The 24889-nt window shown below is 56.1% G+C and overlaps 1 protein-coding gene across 1 annotated transcript; it reads left to right on the top strand.

The window, feature by feature from the left end:
- Window positions 1-5900: 5900 nt before the first annotated feature.
- LOC119097507 (ubiquitin conjugation factor E4 B) lies at window positions 5901-24288 on the top strand. The gene is made up of 22 exons (XM_037220539.1): window positions 5901-6122; window positions 9966-10092; window positions 10491-10681; window positions 11168-11353; window positions 12468-12552; window positions 13963-14069; window positions 14665-14736; window positions 14848-14892; window positions 15175-15327; window positions 15576-15776; window positions 16152-16340; window positions 16742-16862; window positions 17278-17429; window positions 17811-17906; window positions 18377-18591; window positions 18926-19285; window positions 19767-19964; window positions 20767-20912; window positions 21264-21391; window positions 22283-22457; window positions 22837-22983; window positions 23674-24288. The coding sequence occupies exons 1-22, from the start codon at window positions 6099-6101 to the stop codon at window positions 23733-23735; spliced, it is 3180 nt and encodes a 1059-aa protein (XP_037076434.1). The 5' UTR covers window positions 5901-6098; the 3' UTR covers window positions 23736-24288.
- Window positions 24289-24889: the final 601 nt, after the last annotated feature.

Genomic DNA, 24889 nt, shown 5'->3' with positions numbered 1-24889 from the left:
TAAAGCAGGGTATGTGCAATGAAAGATCATGATTACATTCATTATAAAGCGGGTTTCTTCTTATTGTTTCACAGATAAAGAAACAAAGGAAATGAAGGCTGCAATGTCATTTTCAGCTGCTAATTTTCTGTTTTCTTTGGCATGATGCATAATTCTAGTCATGCCACTAGTTTGTCTTGTCCACTGGTCTACTGTTGTGTTGGTCATTGTCTGTTTTAAGTAGCAGTGTTTCATGTCCTAAAGACTGTAACATGTTACGTGGTTTTGTTTTGAAAGCATAAGATGAAAATAAACTGATCAAAATTAGGACCCAAAAAACGCGACCAGGTTATCAGCCGTTTGCATTCGGAAAAACGGTTGAGATGTGCCGACCTCCACTTGAACGTGAGCACTCGATGGAACAGTTACGAGGACTTGATCGACGCCAGCCGACTAAACCAATAGCGGCAATTACCTGACAACATGCCTAGCGCGAGTGCTGAGTTGCCACCTGCACCCCACCTTGCGGCTATTAGCCGGGGGATTTCCGTGGCAGCCTTCAATAGCCCCGCACATCAACTTGTACTCCTTACTCCCAAGACTGTACACTTCTAAGAAAGCCCGGAGCTACATGACATCGACCTTCCGTCGATTACCGGAAACTGGTTCCGACGATCCACGCCAAACAAACTGATAATGATTCCCAACGTTAACATCTTCCGCCAAGGAATAGCGAGGAAAAGTATTAGAGATGGGGATTCCCTTTTCGGTAAGGGGGGGGGGGGGGGCTCCAACTTCATAACGTTGAGAGAAAAGTGGGTCAAATCCATTGAGAAACTTGTTGTTTAGCGTGTCTATGGCTAGGTTTTTCCCTTTCAGCTCTCCAGATCTGTGTTCCGAAATTACACTCCCTTGGTGGTGGCGGACTCGTTAATAGAGACAAGGTGGGGACCCGCGATTTGTATTGGTCGGGACCCCTGAAACAATGCGTGCTCCTGTGTCGGTCAGGCCCCCACAGTGCCTAGCAGAGGGCTCTATGTAAGCAGAGGTCTTGAATCGGCCAGGACAACATTTGCTGAACAGGGGACGGGACCCCGAACGCTTGAGGTCCTATTGCGTTGGTTGATGCCGGCGCGCCCTAAAACACAAAATCAACACCGCCACAGACCCTCTGACAACGAAAGTGGATATAAGAGATTATGACGAGAGACCAAAAGAAGGCAACTGAAGTTCCAGTGACAGTCGGAGGCTCCAGTTCAGAACGGAGAGCTTTTCATCCCATTTCAGCCAAGGGATCGCTTTGCTGAACTGTAGTCCTTATGGGGGTCACCAGGAGCAGTGAGGGATTTTTGCGCGTCAATGGGGGGGGGGGGGGGGCCTGCAACTATCCGGGGCCAAAAACTCGGTTCAGGGGGCTCCGGCGTCAAGCAGGCGACAAGTGTATGACTGATCGCTCCAAGGGCTTCCGTATCGATCCGGAGACCCCGCCCCCCCCCGAGTCACCAGCATGGCAGCCGTCAGGCACCCTGCGCTGTAACGGAATGAGCCCTTACTTTAACCTCTGACCGGAAAATATAACGTGCCTCAAGTGTTCTGCCAACTGGGGTCTTACCCGGAAAACGTAAGGGTTTCTTTGAATTATAATAGAAAAGATCGGGATGAGGCTAAAAATGACAAAAAGGCCAACACAAATAAGGGCGTCCATCCTTATCTCATTCAACATGTGAAACAAATTACGTAAACATTTTGTCTGCGTGCTCGCAATCTTCGAGGCAAGAACACCGATGATCGGGGTGGCAGTTTCCATCAAACCGAGCGGCGTCAGACACCGCAGTTGACGCCGGGCGGCTGGTGTCTGGCGCGCGAGAACAACCGTCGTGAAATAATGCTTCCGAAAGTTTTTCTAAATCAATCCTACCTTTAAACTTTTAGCTTTGAGCGTATGTGTTTCTTGCATAATTCTGCGATGTTCTCTGAATAGATTAACAGTGGCTGCAACCCCAATGCAGAGATTCTACCATAGCTGGTGTAGTTCCATGGTCAAATTCCAGTACCTGTCTAATGTGCTGCGAATGCCTGTGTTTTCATATTGCGAGCCTGAAAGCTGTTAAGGTGAAACATGCTCACGGGTTGCTTTCTAAACGTAAGAATTGACATCATCAAGCATTCAAAGGTGCTTTTTTGGGAACGATACCGTTTTTGTCCACCAACTGGCCTCCACCTAATATTAGCCCCAGGGCCAACCCCGCGCGGTCTGTGGAGACTGCAACGTCAGACATAAAGGTTCTTGTTTACGGCTAACACGCACGCACACGGTCAAAAACATGCGACGTATTTTTTGGCAACCGGGTTCTGGAAAAGGCTATAAATTCCCAGACGAACAGGGATTGGGCATGTCAAAAAAATCCATCACTCCATTTCGATCTACATTCTACGTCAGCTATCATCTATGTCCACAATGTCTCTGTAAAACACAGCAGATATTCTGCCAAAGCCCCTGAACGTTATCCCGCAGAAAGAGTCCACTGAACAAGTGCAAAATGAAAAGCAACAGTTTTCTCTATGCTATCATTTATGGCCTGGTTTTTCAGGTTATTGACTTCAAAATACTAACAGAATGACATCTTTCGGTGTCTTCTGCCTTGCTTTAGTGAATAAGGGTGCATATTAAAATAAGGCGGAGCAAATTGTGTCACTTAAAATCAAGTAGGTCGCATCTGGTAATGTTTTATATGTTTTATTTGTTCTCAATCCTGTGCCCCTCCCACTACCCGGATTCTGGCTGCGCACCTGTGCGAGTGAGGTCATTGTGCCCGAGTATAGGCATATTAGTGTAATCGTATGCGACCACTTAGAGCCAGCTCAATCTGCAACGCCTTTACGCTCAAACTGCGCCGCGCATGACCTTGACATTACGAGGCTTCATATACCACACATTCGAACTGAAGCGAGTTAGGGTCGTGTTCCCTTCAGAGACGCAGGGGCTTGGAGCAATGGCCTCCAGAAACAAAGCGGGCTTGCAAAGTGCGCGTGATGAAATGAGCACAGAAAGACATTCTTAACGGAATGTCATCTACTTAAGCTTTTTGGCGAAATGTTGAGGACCATTTTTGTAACTGGTGCATGGGAGAGTGTCTGTGTTTTGTGTTACGTTAACTGACATGCACATGTTTATCGATGAAACTTCGGTTTGTTGAGAACCTATGTGTAAACAAGTTCTGATAGCCACATGTGTTGCGGACGCTATTCTCATTAATGCATAGATCAAACGTAAAAATCATCAAGCAAATAAGGGTAAATTATATGCAGATTTCGCTTTTGGATGTGCAAGATGGAGATGCAACTTCACCCTTTCAGCCACGCAAAACAAGTGCTTGCCTAAGAAACTAATGCAAACTGCTGGGCTTCCATATGTGATTCCGGTGGCTAAGCACATGAACCTTAAAAAACATACATTTATTGCAAAGTATTAAGTATATATATATATATATATATATATATATATATATATATATATATATATATATATATATATATATATATATGTGTGTGTGTGTGTGTGTGTGTGTGTGTGTATACAGCTAATAAGTGGACAAATCCGAGAAGTTTTCACACCTGTCCCCTTAACGCGACTTCCGAGACTTTGGCCCCCAATCATTTTAAGAAATCGACACCAATGCTGTGACAGTTCATGCTTTGCCAATTTGACTAACTTGATTTATTGTCCTTAGAAACTCACAGTAATGGCGCACTAGCAGCATTCCATTGACCGTGCGCTACCGGGCACTGACGCGTTGTGTACATGTGCAATCCACCCCTGACAAGTCTCCAATAAAATCTGAAGGCCCTACCAGTCGTGTTTCTCAAATAATAGACCGCTCAAGACTTAACACATCTAGCCATCAGGCCATAAGCTACTACACTCACGGGGGGGGGGGAGGAGGGGGGGGGGGCTGAAGCTCCCTAACTGAATAGGACACAGCCAACAGTTACAGTTACATTTTCAGGGTGACGGCAAAAACGTGCTTTTTTGAGGCATCAAATGCGATCTAGGGAAGGCACAGCACTATGTTATACTGCCTCACGGCCCAAAAACGGAAGCAAACAATCGACGCTCGCCGAGTTAGCTTTCTCGGACCTCAGCTGGGCGGTCCCACGGCCTGTTTGTCAAACCGCTCTTGTCGCAGCGCGGGCAAAAACAACGGAGGTCGGTCACTAGGAGGTCACAGACGTGGCGCTGCCATCGCAGAACCCGTCCACCTCGGGACATTGCTTTAAGCTGTTTCCGTGGAGCTGCGATGCCATAATGACAGGAGGGTATGTGCTCGATTCGGTGATGCCCAGCCGGTAATTTGCATGGTGAAAGAGGAATACGAATTACGAAGAGGAAATGTTCGCCTATCAAGAAAATTACTTTACGATGGAAAGGATTTCATTTTGAGGCGTAATGGTACAGCGGTTAGCGCCTTCGGCTCCCAAGTAGGGGGCCCAAGTTCGAACCCTGAGTGCGCCATGGCCCTTGAGCGTAAATATGACCTCTGCAGTCACTGACGCTCCGCGAGAGGCTGCGCGATGTCGTGCTTCGCGTTCCCTTAAAAAGAGAAAAAAGAAGAAGCTCGGCTTGAAACGTCGTCGATTCTAGTGCCTCCTGATATATTGAAGGTCGAATACCCAGTATAAGGCCTATGAACTCCTAATGCTGCAAAATGAATGCTGAAGACCCCCCTTACTCATGCGAAGTGCAATTGTGAAGTGTTTATTTACGAATGTTCGAAAACTTGAATATGGTTTGGTGTACGAATAGACCTTCAGCACGTTACGATTCAATCGCTGCGCTCGTGCATATTTTTATTGGCCGTCTTTCATAACCTCTCACTCAGAGCTTCCCGCTACATCTCGCGGTCATGCCTCAGTAGTTGTGCGGACATGCACAACCTTGCCACACAGTGACCTTGCCGAAAGGTTTTGGCCATGCTGTGCTGGTCGGTCATTCAGAGAAGCCTGTCTGTCCGATAACATATAGTAAACATGTGATCTATGTCGTCACTCCTACCGTCAACGTTACTGTGTACAATACGCTACACTATATGCCAATCGGAGCAAAACTTTCTGTCCCCTTCACATTGGGAGAACGGACAGCGCATCCTTCTCCAAACACCAAGCCATGATACCGCGCTAGGAGCCACCCTCACTACCGGGCTATCGACAGTCGCCCCATTACATCCGGTACCTTGGAGAACCGAGTTATTTGAAACTTTCCGTATCAAGGTGTAACTCTGAAACAGACGGGCACTGCCCCGTCCCGTTCCTTTGTTTAACGCATTTCCATCAAATGTAGGCGCGCAAGCGTTGCCAAGATTTTAAGAGGTTTGAAAAAGTGGCAGAGATGTTGCGCATCCTAGGACGCCCCATAGTTTCATTGAGAGTCTAATGGAGAAGCCATGTTAAACGCTCATTCATTCTTGCTGCGTTTCAATTCCTCAAGATAACTGTTAACGAAATAAAAATTTGGATGCAGGCAGGGACCGTTATCGGGCTCTTTTAAAGAGCACCATCACAGGCCCACCGATGCCGTCCCTTTTGTGTTTTCATTGAGTCTCCCACTTAACGCTTTGATATGCTGATGTAAGCCACGGTAGATTAGCCTGCCTCCGAATGCACGTCTTTCATAGATTTCCCCTTAAAGTTTGGAGCTCCGCATACATTTAGGGAAGATCATGAACTGAACTGCCGTCCACTTGCTTTCGCCTCTGATCAGAATAGTTGTCCAAAGCGTCGGAAGTCAATGTTTGTCGTTTGTTCAGAACGTTTGCAATTTGATCACCAATTCCTTCATTGTTGTTGTGTTTCATTTATGACGCGCTTACTACCGTTTCTGCCGCATCACGGTTCAGCTGTGAGAATTCACTGTTGGAGAACAGAGAAGTGGTTTGCGGTCGTCGCTTTGTGTTGGATTTGTGGTTGCCCAGCGTGGAGTGATCGTGCTCTGATTTGCGTTGACTCGTCTTTAAACCTACTTTTACGAATAAAGAACGTGTTGCACCATAGAATCTCAGTGTTAGACATCATTACCCTCAGTTCGGTTTAAGGACACCGATTTAGATTTCAAGCCTGCCATCATGAATGAGTTGACGCCTGAGGAGGTAAGAACGCCTGAACAAAAACAACGAATACCTGAGTTTTCACCTCAAACTTTGCCACATTCCGGACGATTGCAGGAAGACCTTTTGACTTGTTCCCATATAATGCAAAGCAAGCATGCTACCTGAAACAGGTTTGGCTCAAATTAATAATTGGTTATACTTGTAATGGGTGTGGGATATTATACAAGCAGAATGGTTTGTGGGTTCCTCATAAAGTGAAAAAAAATTGTGGAGAGACTTGTTTGTTGGCATATTCTGGGGGCAGGCTGGGTGTTTGTTTACTGCTCAGTCTCCCAACTTATTTCAAAACTACACTGCTTACAGGGATGGTGCAGAGGTGACAATTTTGCCATGGCTAGAATGGCTTGTGGGCTCTTGATTCCTATGGCTTGGCTGGTATTATACTTCTTATAGAGGTTTCATGCATATTGTCTCTTCAATGCAGGTCAGGTCTACTTCTAAATACCTACAGACAGGGGTGTAGTTTCCTATATAGTTGGGGAGTGAGGCTGAAGCCCTTCCCCAAATTTTGGGCTTAAGCCCCCCAACTTTGGGAAGGAAGTGGCTAGAAACTGGGGAGGAACCTGTTGACACATTTTGGGGCAGCCTGGGCCATTTTTCACCATTCAGCCAACCAACTCATTCCTTGAAACTACAGCTTACCTACAGAAATAGTGCAGAGGAGATAATTTTAGGTAGGCTGTTTCATAAGTTAACTATGTATGATGGGAAAACCTATTACCTCAGATGATTTTCATTTCTGGGTTATGAAGCTTGGTGCTTAACGTCTTCAGCCCGTAGTTTCTGTTTCCATTGACATCTTTGAACACAATTTGCTATTGGGCTCATGTTTTTGGGTCATATCCAGTGCATTATGATCATGTGATCATGCTGGGATTGGTGGTATTAGTGCATAGACATCAATCCTAATTTCAGTTTCTTCAACCTGTTTGTGCACAGTAGGTTTCCAAGTGCCCTTACCACCTAGATCATCTTCCTGTGACAAGTGGGTCCCCATACAATTTTCATGGTATGGAATAGGTGGGATTAGCAACATGAACACAAAAAGAAGCCTGCTTGTCTAGTATTTCAAATGACTTCTTGATCATGTCAAACATCGTGGAGGCCTGAGCTATAACACACCCAGTAAGTAAATGAATGCCTGGTCTAATGTTTAAAATATGTGACATGCCTTTGAATGCTAATGCAGTCTGGAACTGAAGCATCTGAAACAATGAGGACAAATATAATGAAAACAAGGAGCAAGTATATTTACTCAATTTGGGTACTGTGTAACTGAGCATAGCAGTACTTAAAAAACAATATTAAAAACAGTATTAAAACAGCATTACATGTGAAAAGCAGCACCGATTATGTCAAGTGAAATATCACTGATTGTTTCAAGGGCTTTAAAGCTGAGATAATGACTGACATTACCAAAAAGTACTTACTGTGTGTCAGCAATATTTCAGTGCTATTCATACCAGTGATATCTGTGGCAGCAGATTTATGCACCAGAGCAATGGCCCTTGGTAGAATGAAAAAGCTGCAATAAATTGCTCATTTCAGTGGCAGGGCAGAAGAGCCAATGCAGGCTTCATAGGGGACACTATTGTCAGAGGCAGGCTCACAATAAGTCATCCCCAGCTGGTCACATTTTCTTGATCTGCAACAATCCATCCCCTGTGAACCATTCATCAACCATGTCTACATTGCATTGGTAAAATGTGAACAGTCCACAGTTGGTCAGCATCCCAATACCAGTACATCACTGGCAAAAAATATCATGGATCTTGTGCAGCTAGCACTCAGTTAGCCACTGCCTCATGCATTCTTTGCTGAGAGTATGCTGGCTGTCATTACTGGGTTGGGATGGCATGACTAGCATGTCACCAATGAACAGAACACTTACCAGCTGAAAAAAAGTTCACAGGTGATGCCAGCACTGCCTGTATGATTGCTAAGCCAATGCCAATACTTCTCTTTACTTAACTCTAATGAACAGCACAGTCTAACCACATTAATTATATGAAAAGCTCAGCCAGTGATATCCTAGGTGCAGTATTGAAGACAAATGATAAATGCCAGAGAACCTCAGCAGAGAAACCCGAAGCTTTATCAACATGTACATTGTTCCTTGATGTCAGTGGCTTCAGTCCTTTCTCCCCACCATGCTCCTCATCCTACTTAGTGTTTCTCCGTAAAATGATGTTCTTCTCAGAGGTACAGTTTCAAAAGTATATTGAGGGGAGGGAGTTGTGAGGAGAAGGTTAAACTTACCCACAAAATATGCCAAAAAGTAAGTCTTCTCAGATTTGTTCCACCTTTCATTCTCAAAGATGGTGGCTGGAACACCCACCCCTCAGCTGAATAAGTAACTGTATCCCTGATGCTGTTCATGGGCTGTTCTATGCATGTGACCATTATGTGCTCGAGAGCCTTGCTTTTGACCACTATGGCCATCCACAATACAAGCCTCTGCCTGCGAACAGCTGAAACGTTGCCAGTGCCACAGACATCCTCCACTGCCAAATTGACCTATGACATCAAACCAATGCAAAACTGCGAACTTCAGTTTTCTTAATGACGTACATTCCATAGGTTTGGTATTTCTGACTTCAAAGTATACATCTTTTTTCTGTGAATGTGTATGACAGCCCAAAATATTCATTCTGTCACAATATTTGTTATCTAGTGCCCATTCTTTTTAGGTATTGCCTGGAGCTTTGCCCTGACATTATGGGAATATCTTTGCCTGGATGTTTCTAAGTGATGGAAGTTAATTCTGGACTTATTGAAGGCCTATGTAGTACATGACAAGATCAGACATGCATCTGTATAAAGCTGGAGCCCAAACTTTTTGACAGGATGGATTTCTGCCATCAGCATCCATGCCGAGCTTGCTGCATGAGCCACTTTCCCACCACCTGATTGTGCAATCTCATGTTCATGGCAGCTTGTATATAAGAAACCTAATGTGCCACAGTGCTGGGTATTGCCCGCCATGTCCTGTTCTGTCACCTGACCTTAAGCGCGGCCGCTGCCACCAGCTGCATGTCGTCCCAGTGAAGGGAAACTATTGAACATCTTAAGTGACTCAAACCACTCTTGCCTCAGATGGGTGAATCCCAAATGGTCGTGTTTCTTTTGAACAGCTCCAGTCATTGTCGAATGATTGGATCAAAATGTGTTCCTTACTAAATTTAGGTAACTCATGATTTGTTCACTGCAAAATGTACTCGGCACCACTGGTGGCATGTTTGGTGTACTTATGGGCAGCGTTGAGAATATTTTTGGTGATTCCCTGCCATACAAGTTTCTTTATGCTGTCACTGTGCCTTGTGAAGGCAAACCACGGACGTCATTTCGCCAAACAGTGTGACATACACTAGTTTATGTTTGTGCAGTGGCACTGCGCTACACCGATCATCAGACTGGGGACCTGCCTCGTGATCGCCTACAGTGGCACTGCACTATACCCACCATCAGACTGGAGACCTGCCTCATGATCACCTACAGTGGCACCGCACTACACCAATCATCAGGCTGGAGACCTGCCTCGTGATCGCCTACAGTGGCACTGCACTACACCGATCATCAGACTGGAGACCTGTCTCATGATCACCTACAGTGGCAGTGCACTACACCAATCATCAGGCTGGAGACCTGTCTCGCGATCGCCTACAGTGGCACTGCACTACGCCGACCATCAGACTGGAGACCTGTCTCGTGATCGCCTACAGTGGCACTGCACAACACCGACCATCAGACTGGAGACCTGTCTCGTGATCGCCCATAGATCGGAGCGGATCGCGCGGCTTATTGTCACGTGCTCGTCGGCAGATGCGACGCCGGCGCCTGGCTCGGCTGGCCCCCTCCATGTCTGCGGCGCCCGTGGCGCCACTGGCGGACGTAGCGACGTCACAGCCCCAGCCTGACGGAGGCCAGCTGCTGGGAGAGAAGCCAAATGGTAAGCGGTGGCCCAGACAGGTGGTGATTGATGGCCGGAAATATGCAGGTACGTATGACGTCCAATAAGTGTGTATGCTCGCGTTGCTTGATACATATTCCACGGATGTCGAAATCTAGCGTTGTTTACTTCATAAAGCGAAACACAATAACTAACCTGGCCTGGCCCTGGCTTTTCGTGCAGGAAGCTGGTACTGTGTCACTGAGCCATCCCGTCCCTTGTCTTCCGTTTATTAACGAATGCTAGATTGGACAACATTTCATGATGATGTTAAAGGTATGCCACATCTCGGTGATTTGGCCAAACAAAGCTGAGCCTCCCCCAGTGTGTCGCGCACGTGCTGGGGTGGGCGTTCGGCCCCGCTGGCGCGTGCTGATGACGTGCCTCGGCGCGGACAGAGAGCGCGGCGCGGGTGTCGGTGGAGGACGAGTGCCGCATGGAGCTGGACCGGCCGCTGGAGGGGCCCGCCGAGCCCATGCTGCTCGGCCCGCAGAAGGAGCGCTCAGCCATCAGCCAGCTGACGCTGGAGCCGTGCATCGACGCCATGGAGACGGAAGAGCTGGAGCGGGCCGGCACCAAGCGGCTCCGAGTCAGTGGAACCCCGCCGTCGCCCGTTGGGCAGCCTACCTCACACCTCGGCCTATAGTCCAGCCGCCTTCATTGCTGTCGTCGTCGTCGGATGACGCTGCACCGCCTGTGTAACTGCCTCGCGAGTTTTCGCCGCAACTTCTCGCGCCTTTTAAAATAAGGAGTCGAACATGAACTCCATGCGCCGAAGCAGTGACGTTATTATCGGCATGTGCGAGTGTTAACCCGGTTCTGTGGACCCAAAGTCCAATGCATCACCAGTACCAGCGTAGTCGCCCCCTCTCGAAGTGCCGTGCGTCTGGTGTGTGGTCGACTCACCATCAAGTGACTGGTGTGCGGTTGCCCTGTGTCGGTCGGGCGTGGTCTCCGGCAGTGGATCTTGCGCCGCCTCATGCCTGCGCTGTTGTAGGCCCGTGTTTACCGTGTGACACGCGGCGTCGGTCGCCGCGCTTCGCCCGTCTGACTGCGCGCCGCCGTCCGCCGCCAGCCGAGCGAGCCGCCGTCGCAGCCGCAGCCGCCGCCACCGCCGCCGCCGGACCCCGTACTGCCCGTCGTGTGCCGCGTGCTCTGCGTGTCGCCGGCCGGCGGTCCGTGCCCCGATGGTGCCCCGCGTCCGCTAACGCTGGCCGCCGCGGAGCTGGACACGCTCGGCGTCGACGACTTCGTCGACCAGGTGAGAATGTGCCGGGGGCTCTGTGGACAGCAGGAGACTGTCCGTCTGTGTGTTGTCGTTTACCAGGTGAGCGTTGACAGGCGGGTGTTTTGATGGTCAGCCGTTGCCCGAGGGGTCAACAAATGCGCTTTTGACGCGCTGGACAATGGTGCACGTAATCGGACCATGCTACCGTCAGATGGTAGACAGCGATCGTGTCATGCTACCGTCGGAAGGTAGGCAGCGATCGGGCCATGCTACCGTCAGAAGGTAGGCAGAAATCGGGCCATGCTACCGTCAGATGGTGGGCAGCAATCGGGCCGTGCTACCGTCAGATGGTAGACAGAAATCGGTAACTGGAGCGGAGTCCAGTAGCTGTTGAAGTCCAAGAAACATTGAGCGTTTGAACCATCCGTTATGCATCTGGATGCCATCCATTGATTCAGCAGAAAAAGTTAGATGGACCGTACAATACACAACACGGACATATTGAAACTGACCTACATATAGTAGCGCTAATCACGGGTCCCTACTTGCGTGATAGCGATACCAATAACGTGGGATCTCTTCATTCCTCATACTTCCACCTATGGCAAGTACATGACATTTAGACATCTTCTGTTTATTTGGCTGTCGTCGGTCCCTGAACCTGGTGCCCTCGCGCCTGACGCGTGCCTTACACTGTGCTGCCCGTCCTTTGCATGCTGCTGCCCCTGCCCTAGTGCCTGACACGTGCCTTACGCTGTGTCGCCCGCCCTTTGAACGCTGCCGCCCCCGTCCTCGCACCTGGCGCGTGCCTTACACTGTGTCGCCCGCCCTTTGAACGCTGCCGCCCCGTCCTCGCACCTGGCGCGTGCCTTACACTGTGTCGCCCGCCCTTTGAACGCTGCCGCCCCCGTCCTCGCACCTGGCGCGTGCCTTACACTGTGTCGCCCGCCCTTTGAACGCTGCCGCCCCCGTCCTCGCACCTGGCGCGTGCCTTACACTGTGTCGCCCGCCCTTTGAACGCTGCCGCCCCCCGTCCTCGCGCCTGACGCGTGCCTTACACTGTGTCGCCCGCCCTTTGAACGCTGCCGCCCCTGCCCTGGTGCCTGGCGCGTACTTGACGCTGTGCCGGCCCTCGTCTGTTCGTCAGGCGCTGATGGAGGTACTGCTGGACGCGGCCATGTCGTCCGCCGCGCTGCCGACGCCGGCCGCCGGCCACAAACGGCCCGAGTACGGTGAGTTGTCGGCCGCCGGGCGCTCCGGGCCCCGGCCGCACCTGGGACATCAGGCACGGCCGGTGCCCCAGGCCGCCGCCGAGTGTCCGGGTGTGCCCCGGCCGCCGAGCGCTCCGGGCCCCGGCCGCACCTGGGGCATCAGGCACGGCCGGTGTCCCAGGCCGCCGCCGAGTGTCCGGGTGTGCCCCGGCCGCCGAGCGCTCCGGGTCCCTCGTCCGCGCCTGGGACGCCGCACTAGGCGGCGTCTTGCCGATTTCGGTGTACGATAGGGAGGTGTGCATGCGGCACATTAGCATACATAACATCCACAGGATGGCAGACTTGATGTCTTCACAGTCTGCTTTCACCGCTGACGAGCTTCGCAACTCGAGAGATGATTGGCCTTAGCTAGCAAAATTATGTCTGCTGTCGGCTGGTAGAGAAGTAGAGCTAGAGTACAGCCTATGGAATGGGATAGCAGCACGAGGTTGGAGTCAGAAATATACCAGGCTGTTAAGAGAAATAAAGGCGATTTGCGAAAATTAGTTATGCCAGGCAACTTGACCATTGTGCCTTACATTTGCGAGTATCCAGGTATGATTCGAGACGTGACTAGACGCATTCTCTTCAGTGTCAGGCTGTCGTTCAGCTCGCGATCCGAGCGGCGACTTGCGTGCTGCCTGTTCGTCGTGGTCTGGGGATTGGCAGTATTGTCTTTTGGCTGATGTTAGCACTTTGGTGCGGTAAGCTGTTCGGCCAGCGTGGAATGCTTGATCGTGTCGCCGGACCGCAGTGCGCCGTGTGTTGTCCACCTGTCGGTTGCGTGGGAAAATTATCCACACCAACGCTGATGTCATTCACCAGTACCAGGGACCGGCGCTGTGTCGCCAAGTCCTCGTTACATCCGGGCGTGCCGGGCTGTGGCCGTGTGTGGGCTGTGCTGTCGCCCCGCTGACCCCCGCCGGCCGGGCTGTGGCCGTGTGTGGGCTGTGCTGTCGCCCCGCCCGCTGGCCCCCGCCGGCCGGGCTGTGGCCGTGTGTGGGCCGTACTGCCGCCCCGCCCTCTGACCCCCGCCGGCCGGGCTGTGGCCGTGTGTGGGCCGTACTGCCGCCCCGCCCTCTGACCCCCGCCGGCCGGGCTGTGGCCGTGTGTGGGCCGTACTGTCGCCCCGCCCGCTGGCCCCCGCCGGCCGGGCTGTGGCCGTGTGTGGGCCGTACTGTCGCCCCGCCCGCTGGCCCCCGCCGGCCGGGCTGTGGCCGTGTGTGGGCCGTACTGTCGCCCCGCCCGCTGGCCCCCGCCGGCCGGGCTGTGGCCGTGTGTGGGCCGTACTGTCGCCCCGCCCGCTGGCCCCCGCCGGCCGGGCTGTGGCCGTGTGTGGGCCGTGCTGTCGCCCCGCCCACTGACCCCCGCCGGCCGGGCTGTGTGCTGCAGACCCGGACAGCCAACGGGAGTCGCGGGCCAGCGAGGAGTTCCGCCTGTTGCTTTACCTCATGGAGTGCGCCGGCCGCGTGGAGGACGAGATCAGACGGGCGCCGCGGGTCAGTGCATGTGGGGCTGGAGCCCCGGCCGGGTGATCTGTGGTACGCCGGGGGTGAGCAGTTAGTGCCGGTCACTGCATACTGAGCGTGGTTCCGACAGAGGTACCAGAGAGAGGGTGCCAAGTAGGCTTTTGGGGTTCTCTGGCACTGCTTCAATCGGGAGGAGGGATTACACCGACTCGGACCCCTATTGTAGGTCCAAAGGGTCTCCCACGGAGCCCTCGGGTAGACGTGAGCCGTGGAAGTTATGCTACTCTAGGTTCCGACAGTGGTCTCAGTAGAACCCTGTAGAGCCCAACTGCTGTGGGCAGGTTCTGTGGACCACAATTCCGCACGGGAATCGTGGTCCACAGAACCCGCCCGGCCTGCCCTGCCGCGAGTGCACAAAGCGAGCGCCGCTTGATGCTCGCTTTGTGCACTCACGCACAAAGCGAGCAGCAAGTCCTACTCGACAGAGGCTTGGGTAATCCGAATGATAACGATATCCCCTCGGCACCGCCGAAAGAACGCCGCCAGCGCCAGCTGCTGCCGGCCGCAGCGTTCCGGCTGCCTGACGGCCCGGCTGACCGACTGACGGGTGCTCCCTCCGCCGCAGAGGTGCGGAGAGCCGCCGCTGAGCGCAGCTCTGGCCTCGCTGCGCGAGCAGGCGACGCGCGCGGCGGCGCTGGTGCTGCGCGGTCGGCTGACAGGCCACCGAGCGGCACCGCCGGCCTGCCACCGGCCGCCGCTGCTGCGCGCGCTGCTCATCGGCGGTCTGCTGCCGCCCGGCTTCCTGCAGGACCTGCTGACCGAGCTGCACTGGCAGCAGGACGCCCTGCAGCAGGTCAGTGGCGCGGTCTGGGGCGGGCGGACCAGCAGGCCAGGCTCGGGTGCAGGGGCGGGTACTCCAGGTCAGTCACGGGATCAGGAGCGGACGCTCCAGACCAGTCGCGGGATCAGGAGCGGGCGCTCTAGGTCAGACAAAAGGTCAGAAGACTTGCGTGGTCGGGATGGTGCTGATGGCAGTCCTGCCGAACGACTTGCTGTGCGGCGCGTCACGAGGCTGTGGTTAGCGGCTTGCCGTGCTGTAGTCAACAGGTGGTGCTGACCCGTGTCCCGTCAACAGGTGGTGGTGCCGGTGCTGCGCCGGCTCTCGCTGATGGTGCGCTCCGTCTCCATGTCTGAGCCGGACCACGGCCGGCCGCTGGAGGTGCTGGCCGAGCTGTGCGAAGTGCGCGCCGCCGGTCGCCGCGTCATCTGCGACCTGCTCGTCCAGCTGGTGAGCGCGCGACGGCAGACCGGCAGACGGGGTGCACGTCCGACCGGGGGTCGCGGCGCAGCGGGGGAGCCATAGGGCGTGATGGGTAGGCCGCCAGTAGTAGGCTGGGACTTTGGCACACTCAGGGAACGGCAGGCTTAGTTGTCATCCGCCGATAGTCCAAAGCTATCTGTGTGACGCCAGCGTGGGTCGGTGTTTGTCATGCTCCAGCCGGCCTTTGTCTGACGTCTCGCCGTGTGCGCGCGCAGCCCGAGTGGCTGCCAGAGCCGCTGTCGCCGGCCGGCGGACGGGAGCTGGCCGCCCTCTCCTTCCTGGGGCCGTTCATGCGCTACTCGGTCCTGTCCGAGGACGACTGCAAGGTCATCAAGAAGTCATACGGCGGCTCCTCCAGTCCAGAGGCAGTGCGCATGCTCAACAAGACGCTGCAGCAGCAGCTGGAGAACGTCCGGGTGAGTGGCCGACGTCAGGCAGCACAGCCTCATGCTCGTTCACCGTGCATTTGATTGCGGGCTGTTCTTTGTCTGCTGACTTGGTCTGAAGGCGTTAACTATGAGCGTATCCGTCAGGAAAAGTATTTAATAGGCTCAGGCTGGTATGAAGATGAGAGTTGACACCGTGGTCATCGTGATTTTCCTATGGCAGCTAAAACGGGCGAGTATGGTGGCCATACCCAGTCTGCACGACACGGGCGAGCGATGAGGCCGCCGCCGCAGTGGCGCCGGCGCAGCTGCGGTGCGCGCGGCCACTGATGTTCTCGTCTCTTACTACTGCGCCGCCCCGGCCGCCCCCCCCCCCTTGACGCGCCGTCTCCCGCCGTCCGGCAGACGCACCTCTTCCACATCGTGCACGCGCTGCTGGTGAACACGAGCTCGCGCGATGCCACGCTGGCGCTGCTGGCCGCCCTGCTGACGGCTAACGAGCGGCGCGGCCAGCTGCACGCCGACGACCGGCTGGTGGCCGGCGACGGCCTCATGCTCAACCTGGTCACCGTGCTGATGCGGCTGGCGAGCAGGGTGAGCGACGCGGCCACCTGCGGGCGCCGGTGCTCTGGTGCTCTGATGCTCTGGTGCTCTGGTGCCCTGGTCACAGCTCTGGTCACGGCCGCCGATGCCCCGCGGAGTCAGGCAGAGAGCGATGTCAGTACTGTGGGATGCTTTGGACGGTGCGATTTCTTGACGATAGAGGCTGAACTGAGGCTCTCGGTGGAACCCCGTGTGGTGTTGAGGAGGGCGATGGTTTGACAGTCAGCTGGTGCAATCCCGTGTGGTGTTGAGGAGGGCAATGGTTTAACAGCTGATGCAGCCCCGTGCGGTGTTGAGGAGGGCAATGTTTTGACAGCTGGTGCACCCCCGTGCGGTGTTGAGGAGAGCGATGGTTTGACAGTCAGCTGACAGTGTCTGTCATGATATTGCAGGTTAAACTGGACAAAGTGGACGTATGCTTTACGTTTCATCCTAAGTTTCGCTTCAAGATAGAGGACGAAACGCGAGTAAAAATGACATCACAGGAAGCTCAGGAATGGACGCAGAGAATGGGTAACGTGAACCCATCAGAGAGTATTTGTCCACCAACCTCTGGTTTGTTTTAGTCATTTACTAAATGCATGCATAACGTTGCCTTTGCTTGTCGACAGCTTCATAACATTTCAACTGCGTCATATACCTGACACTTAATTGATGACAAGGAAAATTTACTCAGCTATTGTTTTGAAATGTCCATGCATTAATTGATTGATATTGCGTGCGTCCTTTTGGGCGGGGAATCAGCTTTGGTAATGCCTATCTCCTTGAGATCTGCCGTATTGCCGGCGTTCATGTCTGCGTATGCGCACCTGATGGTGCCCAGCCCTCGCACCAGCCGGCGTGCGCGCGCGTGTGTGTGCGGCGGCTCGACCCCGTGCCGTGCCGTGTCGTGCCGTGTCGGGCTGACGCCGCGTCCGTCGGTCGGCAGCGTCGGGCGCCGTGCCGGACGTCACCTGGAGTGAGCCCACCTTCCACACCGAGTGCTGGTACCTGACGCTGCACTGCCACCACCTGTCCGTGCTGCCCGCCACCAGGAAGTACCAGCACCGGCTGCGCGCCATCCGGGACTACCAGAAGCTGGTGCGTGCCGCCGACAGTGTGCCGAGAGGCGACAGTGGGCACCGGCCGCCGCCCTCAGTCTGATGCGCGTGCGCACCGAGTGGCGCGCTGCCGGTGGTTGCTCTTGGGTAGTCCGGTCTTGAGCGTTTCGTTTGAAACGAAGCATCGGCGCCGCCGGGGTCGCGATGCCGTCCATCTGTGCTTGTTCAGCGGCATCGTACAATCCCGGCTAGTTAGTTTGACTGGTTTGTCAGCGTGCCTGGGTCGCGTCAGTACCACTGACGTACTACCCGTCGCGGTGAGGGGGAGGGGGAAGGGGTGTCGTCTGATAGGGCGCCAGAGTGCGGGGAGCGGCGCCCTTGCAGACGGCAGCGGAGGTGACCCCCACGTCGTCCGCCGCAGATCGAGGAGCTGAAGAGCACCGAGTCCGTCTGGAAGGACGGGCCGCACGCCGCACGCAACAGGCAGATGCTCGCCAAGTGGAAGAACCTTCACAAGGTGAGTGCGCGCGCGCCGCGGGCCGACCTCGTCGGCGCCGGCCGTCCGTGACCCGCTCTGATGTCGCGCGGCAGGCTCCGACGTGTGCGATGTGCTGCCTGCCGTGGCCTGGGTCGGACAGCTCTCAACGGTCTGTCGACGCGTGTCGGCTCCGGCGCGGGTCAGAGGCGTCGGGCGTCGCATGCCATGCGCCATATTCGGTGTGCACCAAATCAGCTGCGCGACCGATCGATCACGCGCCGCACCGCCGGGCGTCTCGTGCGACGTGTGTGACGTGTGACGTGCGTGACGTGCGTGACGCGGCGGTCGTCGGACGTAGCGTCAGCTGGCTAATTTGACGCCGCCCGCTCCGCGGCGCGCCGAGTCTCGTCTTCTGGCGGCTCGGAGACGCGTCACGCGCGCCTCGGTGACAGTGCTGCGGTCTGTCAGCCGTGTCGTGTGACCATGTGTCGGGCGTGGTCGGCCGGCAGCGTCTGAGCGAGGCCAAGCTGTCGGCGGACGCGGCCCTGCTAGACCCGGCGCTGCTGCAGCGCAGTCTCCTCTTCTACGCGCACACGTGCCAGCTGCAGCTGCGCCAGATGGGCGCCCAGAGCGGCAGCCTTCCCTCGCACGTTCCGGACACGTTCCGCGCCCAGCTCGAGTGGTACATCGAGGACATCGCCGAGTTTCTGCTCTTCACACTACAGTGAGCACACCGGCCGGTGCCGGTGCGGGTGCTGCTGCCGGCGGGGTTACCGGCCGGGCCATCTGCCGGCCGGCCGGTCGGCCGATCTCCGTAGCGACTGCTCCCGTCGGAAGGAAGGTGTGGGCTGTGGGCTGCGTCGGCTCGGTGGCAGCTTGTCAGCAATCGCATGGCTACTGTTCACCTGTCGTTAGCTGCTGTCAGTTGTGGACGCCGATCGTCGTCGCCTTGCGCCGCTGTCCGTGTCAGCTGCACCGCTGACTGGAGCAGGCGTCTGCCCCGGACTGCTTGGTTTGCTGTGCGGATATCGGTGAACCCCCCGTGGCATGTGCTGCAGGTACCGACCGGCGCTGGTACGCGACAACATGGATGACGCCATGCTGGTGTGGCTGCTGGTGCTGTGCTGCTCGCCGTCTTTCTTCAACAACCCCTACCTGGTGGCCAAGCTGGTGGAGGTGCTGTACGTGATGAACCCCTCCATCCAGGAGGGCATGGACGATGTCTTCCACCGGATCATGGCGCACCCGCTGTCGGGGCCGCTCTCCGTCAGTCTCATGAAGTTTTACACGGACGTCGAGTCGACCGGCTCGGCCAACGAGTTCTACGACAAGTTCACCATCCGCTACCACATCAGCATCGTGCTGAAAACCATGTGGGACTCGCCACGCCACCGCCAGCTCATGATCGCAGAGTCCAAGTAAGCGACGTCGCTGTCAACGCGCTGCGAAATATGCTTCTATTGGGTGTTGCCAGATTGGTTGTTGTACAAATATTACAGTTCAGGGGAGCCCAGGGACGGTAGCCGCTCGCGCTCCTTTCATGGGATGGTCGACTGGAGAAGTATGTTTCGCAAGAGAGGCTGTGTGGTGATGTAACCTGCGTTGTTTTTTTTTATCCAGACCAGATGCGTTTTGTCTCCAAGCGTTTCTGCTGACTGTTTTGTGTTGCGTGGTAAAGGTGGCTCAGAAAACGTAATTTTTCGCTGTGTTCGTCGAGCTATTCCACGTTTTCGGAAGCCCTTTCCACAAGAAGGTATTCATGTGGGTCTCGACTAAACGCTCATTTTACAATCACATTAGCACCAAGACTCGGAGGACGACTTCAGTTGGCATGTCCCCCGAAATGGATGACCGCGCGGAGCTCCGTCATGATCGTCACTGAACGCGTCTGACTTCCAGCACCGGCAAACAGTTCGTTGTGTTCATCAACATCCTGATGAATGACACAACTTTCCTGCTGGACGAGTCTCTGGAGTCGTTGAAGCGCATCCACGACCTGCAGTCGGAGCAGGAGGACAGGGCGCGCTGGGAGGCGCTCTCCCGGGAGGAGCAGCAGACGCGGACGAGGCAGCTGCACTCGGACGAGGCTCAGTGCAGGTCAGTGCATGTCCGGGGAGGGAGAGGGTAGCAGCAGACGCTTACGGGGCAGCTGCACTTGGACGAGGCTCAGTGCAGGTCAGTGCATGTCCGGGGAGGGAGAGGATAGCAGCAGACGTGCACGGGGCAGCTGGACTCGGACGAGGCCTAGTGCAGATCAGTACACCACCGGAGAGAGAGGAGAAGGTTGTAGGATTGCTGGGAGCTGAGAAGACCAAACGCGTACCGGTGCTGGCACTTATTTCTGCGCAGCCGCATCCACATCCACGGCCACAGTCACGACCGCGGTCACGTCCACAGTCAGTCATATTCACAGCCACATTCACAGCCACATCCACAGCCACATCCACATCCACAGCCACAGCCACAGCCACAGCCACAGCCACAGTCACAGCCACGGCCGCGGTCACATCCACAGTCACAGCCACATTCACAGCTACAGCCACATCCACAGCCACAGCCACAGTCACGGCCTCGGTCACATTCACAGCTACATCCACAGCCACAGCCACATTCACAGCTACAGCCACAGCCACAATCACGGCTGCGGTCACATTCACAGCTACATCCACGGCCACAGCCACAGCCGCGGTCACAGCCACAACCACAGCCACGGTCGCGCACGTCGGGTCACGTCGTACACGATGAAAATGTTGAGACAGCCACGTATCAATCCTGCCGCGTTGATTGATGCCATGCCAGGGGCGCGGCCAGCCTGCCGTCACTGGAGTCGCCAGCTGTCGTGCGTGACCGCCGGGCGGCGGCCGGTGGCGCCGCGGTCAGATTATGACGTCACTCGCAGGACGTATCTGACGCTGGGACGCTACACGGTGGAGATGTTCCACTACCTCACCATGGAGATCAAGGAGCCGTTCCTGCGGCCGGAGCTGGCCGACCGCCTGGCCGCCATGCTCAACTTCAACCTGCAGCAGCTGTGCGGACCCAAGTGTGAGTGGACCGACCGGCGGCGGCCCGACGGCAGCCAGTCTCGCTGTGGCAGCCGTGCCTGGTCCTGGCTGAGCTGTCCTCTGCGGCGTCACGTCACAGTCAGCGATATTGCACCAGGGCTTGCCGACGTCCGTCAGACGCCATGGTGCTGTTTTACGGGCGGATTCTCCCATGCTCCTGCTCTGCTATGCGTGTTTGCGACTCACGATGGAGAGACGAACGATTCGGCGAAAGACGTGTTTTAAAAGCGTGCGAGTTCCGTTGTTGGTGACGCAGTGGGGCATCTACTAGTGCTGCACGGGCGCCCCGCGCACTCGCGGAGCTCATCCTGACTAGTCACGTGGTTGCCAGGCAACAATCTCAAGGTGAAAAGTCCGGAAAAGTACGGCTGGGAACCGCGCCGACTGCTGGACCAGCTGACCGACATCTACCTCCACCTGGACTCGCCCAGCCTGGCCACGGCCATCGCCAACGACGAGGTCAGTGGGCGGGGCGGGGCGGCGCTGCGGCGTCGGCTCGGACCGGCGCCGGCCCGAGCGGCGCCGGCCGCCTGCTGGAGGTTGGACGTCCCAGGTGGCGCTGAGATCGAGTGGGGTCGTGGTGCCATGATCCAGATGGACGAACTCAGCTTCAGTAATGACGCCTTTAGTGGTGTCGGATTGTATGACGTCAGATTGTATGACTGTTTTTGTCGGTCACCGTGCGTCAGTCTGTTTACAGCGCTCCCTGAGGCCGCAGCTGTTCTCTGACGTGTGTATGCCCGTCTGCAGCGCTGCCTGAGGCAGCAGTTATTCTCTGACGTGTGTACGCCTGTCTGCAGCGCTCCCTGAGGCAGCGGTTGTTCGCTGACGTGTGTATGCCTGTCTGCAGCGCTCCCTGAGGCCGCAGCCGTTCTCTGACGTGTGTATGCCTGTCTGCAGCGCTCCCTGAGGCCGCAGCTGTTCTCTGACGTGTGTATGCCTGTCTGCAGCGCTCCCTGAGGCCGCAGCTGTTCTCTGACGTGTGTATGCCCGTCTGCAGCGCTCCCTGAGGCAGCAGCTGTTCTCTGACGTGTGTATGCCCGTCTGCAGCGCTCCCTGAGGCAGCGGTTGTTCTCTGACGTGTGTATGCCCGTCTGCAGCGCTCCCTGAGGCCGCAGCTGTTCTCTGACGTGTGTATGCCCGTCTGCAGCGCTCCCTGAGGCAGCAGCTGTTCTCTGAAGTGTGTATGCCCGTCTGCAGCGCTGCCTGAGGCAGCGGTTGTTCTCTGACGTGTGTATGCCTGTCTGCAGCGCTCCCTGAGGCAGCGGTTGTTCTCTGACGTGTGTATGCCTGTCTGCAGCGCTCCCTGAGGCCGCAGCTGTTCTCTGACGTGTGTGTGCCCGTCTGCAGCGCTCCCTGAGGCCGCAGCTATTCTCTGACGCCGTCAGTCGGATGGAGAGGGCTGTCATCAAGCCGCAGCCGCAGATAGAGGCGTTCCGGCAGCTGGCGGCGCGCAGCCTGGAGATCCGGACCCGTAACGCCCAGAAGGCGGTGGAGTTCGGAGACGCGCCCGACGAGTTCAAAGGTAGCCGCCGTCGCCGTGTCCCGGAGTCAGATCGCGGAGAACTCCGCTGCGGAAGCAGACGACACCGGGCTGTGGGAGGCGAGATGCATGCCGGGAACTGAATCCTGCGCTCTGGTCTCTGCATCGTCAATAGTTGCTCACGAAACGCTGTCACTTGGCGGTTTGGCGGTTCGCACAGGGTTCAGGGAGTGTCTGCGTTGACGGCCTTTGCCAGCGCCACTCCCCGCATTGTGCATCACGACATGACCTGGAGTGGTATGATGGCCACGGCGGTATGATGACCATAACCACGGCGGGACCGCTCTGCGGCGTACCATCGGACCGGCCGACGTCCGTTGAGTCTGTCCTCTGCTGACGCGCCGCGGCGCCGCCGCCGCAGACCCGCTGATGGACACGCTGATGGAGGACCCGGTGATCCTGCCGTCGGGCAAGGTGATGGATAGGCCAGTCATCACGCGCCACCTGCTCAACTCGTCCACGGACCCGTTCAACCGGCAGCCGCTCACCGAGGACATGCTGATCACTGGTCAGTGGAGGCTCGGGGAGGAGGCTGACACCGGGGTGGCTGGCAGCCGGTCACCGAGGTCATGCTGATCACTGGTCAGCCGAGGCTCGGGGGGGGAGAGCTGACACCGGGGTGGCCGGCAGCCGTTCGCCGAGGTCATGCTGATCACTGGTCAGTCGAGGCTCGGGGAGGGGAGCTGACACCGGGATAGCCGGCAGCCGCTCACCGAGGACATGCTCATCTGGTCGGTGCTGTGGCGCTGGCCTGGAGCAGCGGGAGGCATAGTGGTCGGGCGGGCGGTGTTGAGTCGTAAGCTCGTGACCACGTGGCCTTGCGCCCTTACACGGAAATGTGTCCCAATTGTAAACAATGTCTGATGTCCAGTGTCCAAATGGTGTCTGGCCGACTGTCTCAATGTGCGGGGCTGTATTATTGACTGTCTTGCACATCTCGACAGATCATGGCATGGTATTGTTCGGAATGGGGGGGCCGCGGTGCCTTTGTGATGACCTTAACGTGCGCAGGCGGTGGTTCGTGACACATTAGACTGCGGGCTGATCAGGTCGGTCGCGGTCACGGTAAAAGTAATGACGCCAGGGTCAGGGTTCATTTTACCGTGCCGTAAAGCGTTTGGAGAAAGCGTGTGCGCTACCCCGCATACGACTCGGGAAGGTATAACGCATCAGTGCTAAATACCACTTTCTTTTGCAGCCACGGAGTTGAAGCACAAGATAGAGGACTGGAAGAAGGCCAAACTAGAGGGGAAGAAGTGAAGCCGTCTCCCCCGCCCGTCTCTGCTGCCTCTGAAGTGTGGTTGTGCCGTGTCGGCAGCTCTGTCCAGCTCGGCCTGGCCGGCGGCGACGGCGGCGCGCACCGGCCAGGCTACTGGCAGCCCCGACAGACCGAGGGCGCCGGCCGACCCCACTCCGTTTGTACCTTTGTAATGACGACCGCCGCCAGCGCCGGACGCGGTCGCCTCCGCTCGCGGAGAACAGGCCGGGCGGGCGCGAGCCTGTGCCCACGTGTGACGCGGTGCGCGATCCCATGGCTTGGACACGGCAACGTGGGTGATGTGGGACCGCGGCCGTGGCGGACGGAGGTCGCGTCCCTGCCGTGTGCAGATTGTGGCGCGCTGTCACGCGATTCTGACGTCATAAGCGCACACCGGGCCATTCGAGGTAGCGCGTGACTTGTATTTATGACGTCCCCAAATGGGACGACTCAAGCGGCCTATTGTCGCGTGCGTTATCGAGCAGCGTACGAGAACGTATTGCTTATTTATGCGCGCGGTGTGTACATATGTTGTGTATGTTGGTATATACAGGAAGCCACGTACCACGCGGTGTTTTTCATTGCCATGGGGGGTGCGTGGCACGGCGGAACGTTTGGACGCTGGGACAGACGCAGCCAACAGGGGCGCGGTGTGGGACATCCGACCGGCTGGACAAGCGGGATGTCCTTGCACCCGAATTTTTCGGGACGCAAGTTTGCATGCGAGTCAGGACAGTCGCACGGTACGGCGCCCATCTGCCATCGAGGGCCAGCAGCTGGTGCAGCCTCCGGCCGGTGTCCATTGGACGCGACTGAAGAATGTCGACAGAACTCATCCCTCTGCGAGCGGCTTCCTTTTCAGCTGCGCCAGCGCACCGTTGTGGGGAGTGAACACAACGGGTTCGTCAAAACTGTATGCCTTTATCAAAACCAGAACAAACGTTTCAACTATAGACTACGTAACTCTGCCGTAATCACCGCCCTAAACTCGACACGCGAGTGACTGCTCCCGTCAGGATGAAGCCGGCGGCTGGGCGCCAGGCACGAGCGCGCCGGCGCTGGCGCCGCGGCTTCACAGCGCTCATCCGAACGCTCGGCTCGTCACCAAACACGTGGCACAACAGGAGACGGCGGAGCGCCGACGGCACCAGCGGCG

Source organism: Pollicipes pollicipes, unplaced genomic scaffold (genome assembly GCF_011947565.3).
Source record: "Pollicipes pollicipes isolate AB1234 unplaced genomic scaffold, Ppol_2.1 Scaffold_4295;HRSCAF=5057_pilon_pilon_pilon, whole genome shotgun sequence".
In the NCBI taxonomy this organism is placed as follows: Eukaryota; Metazoa; Arthropoda; class Thecostraca; order Pollicipedomorpha; family Pollicipedidae; genus Pollicipes; species Pollicipes pollicipes.
Note: the sequence above shows the minus strand (reverse complement) of the source record. Positions and strands in the feature narration are given on the sequence as shown.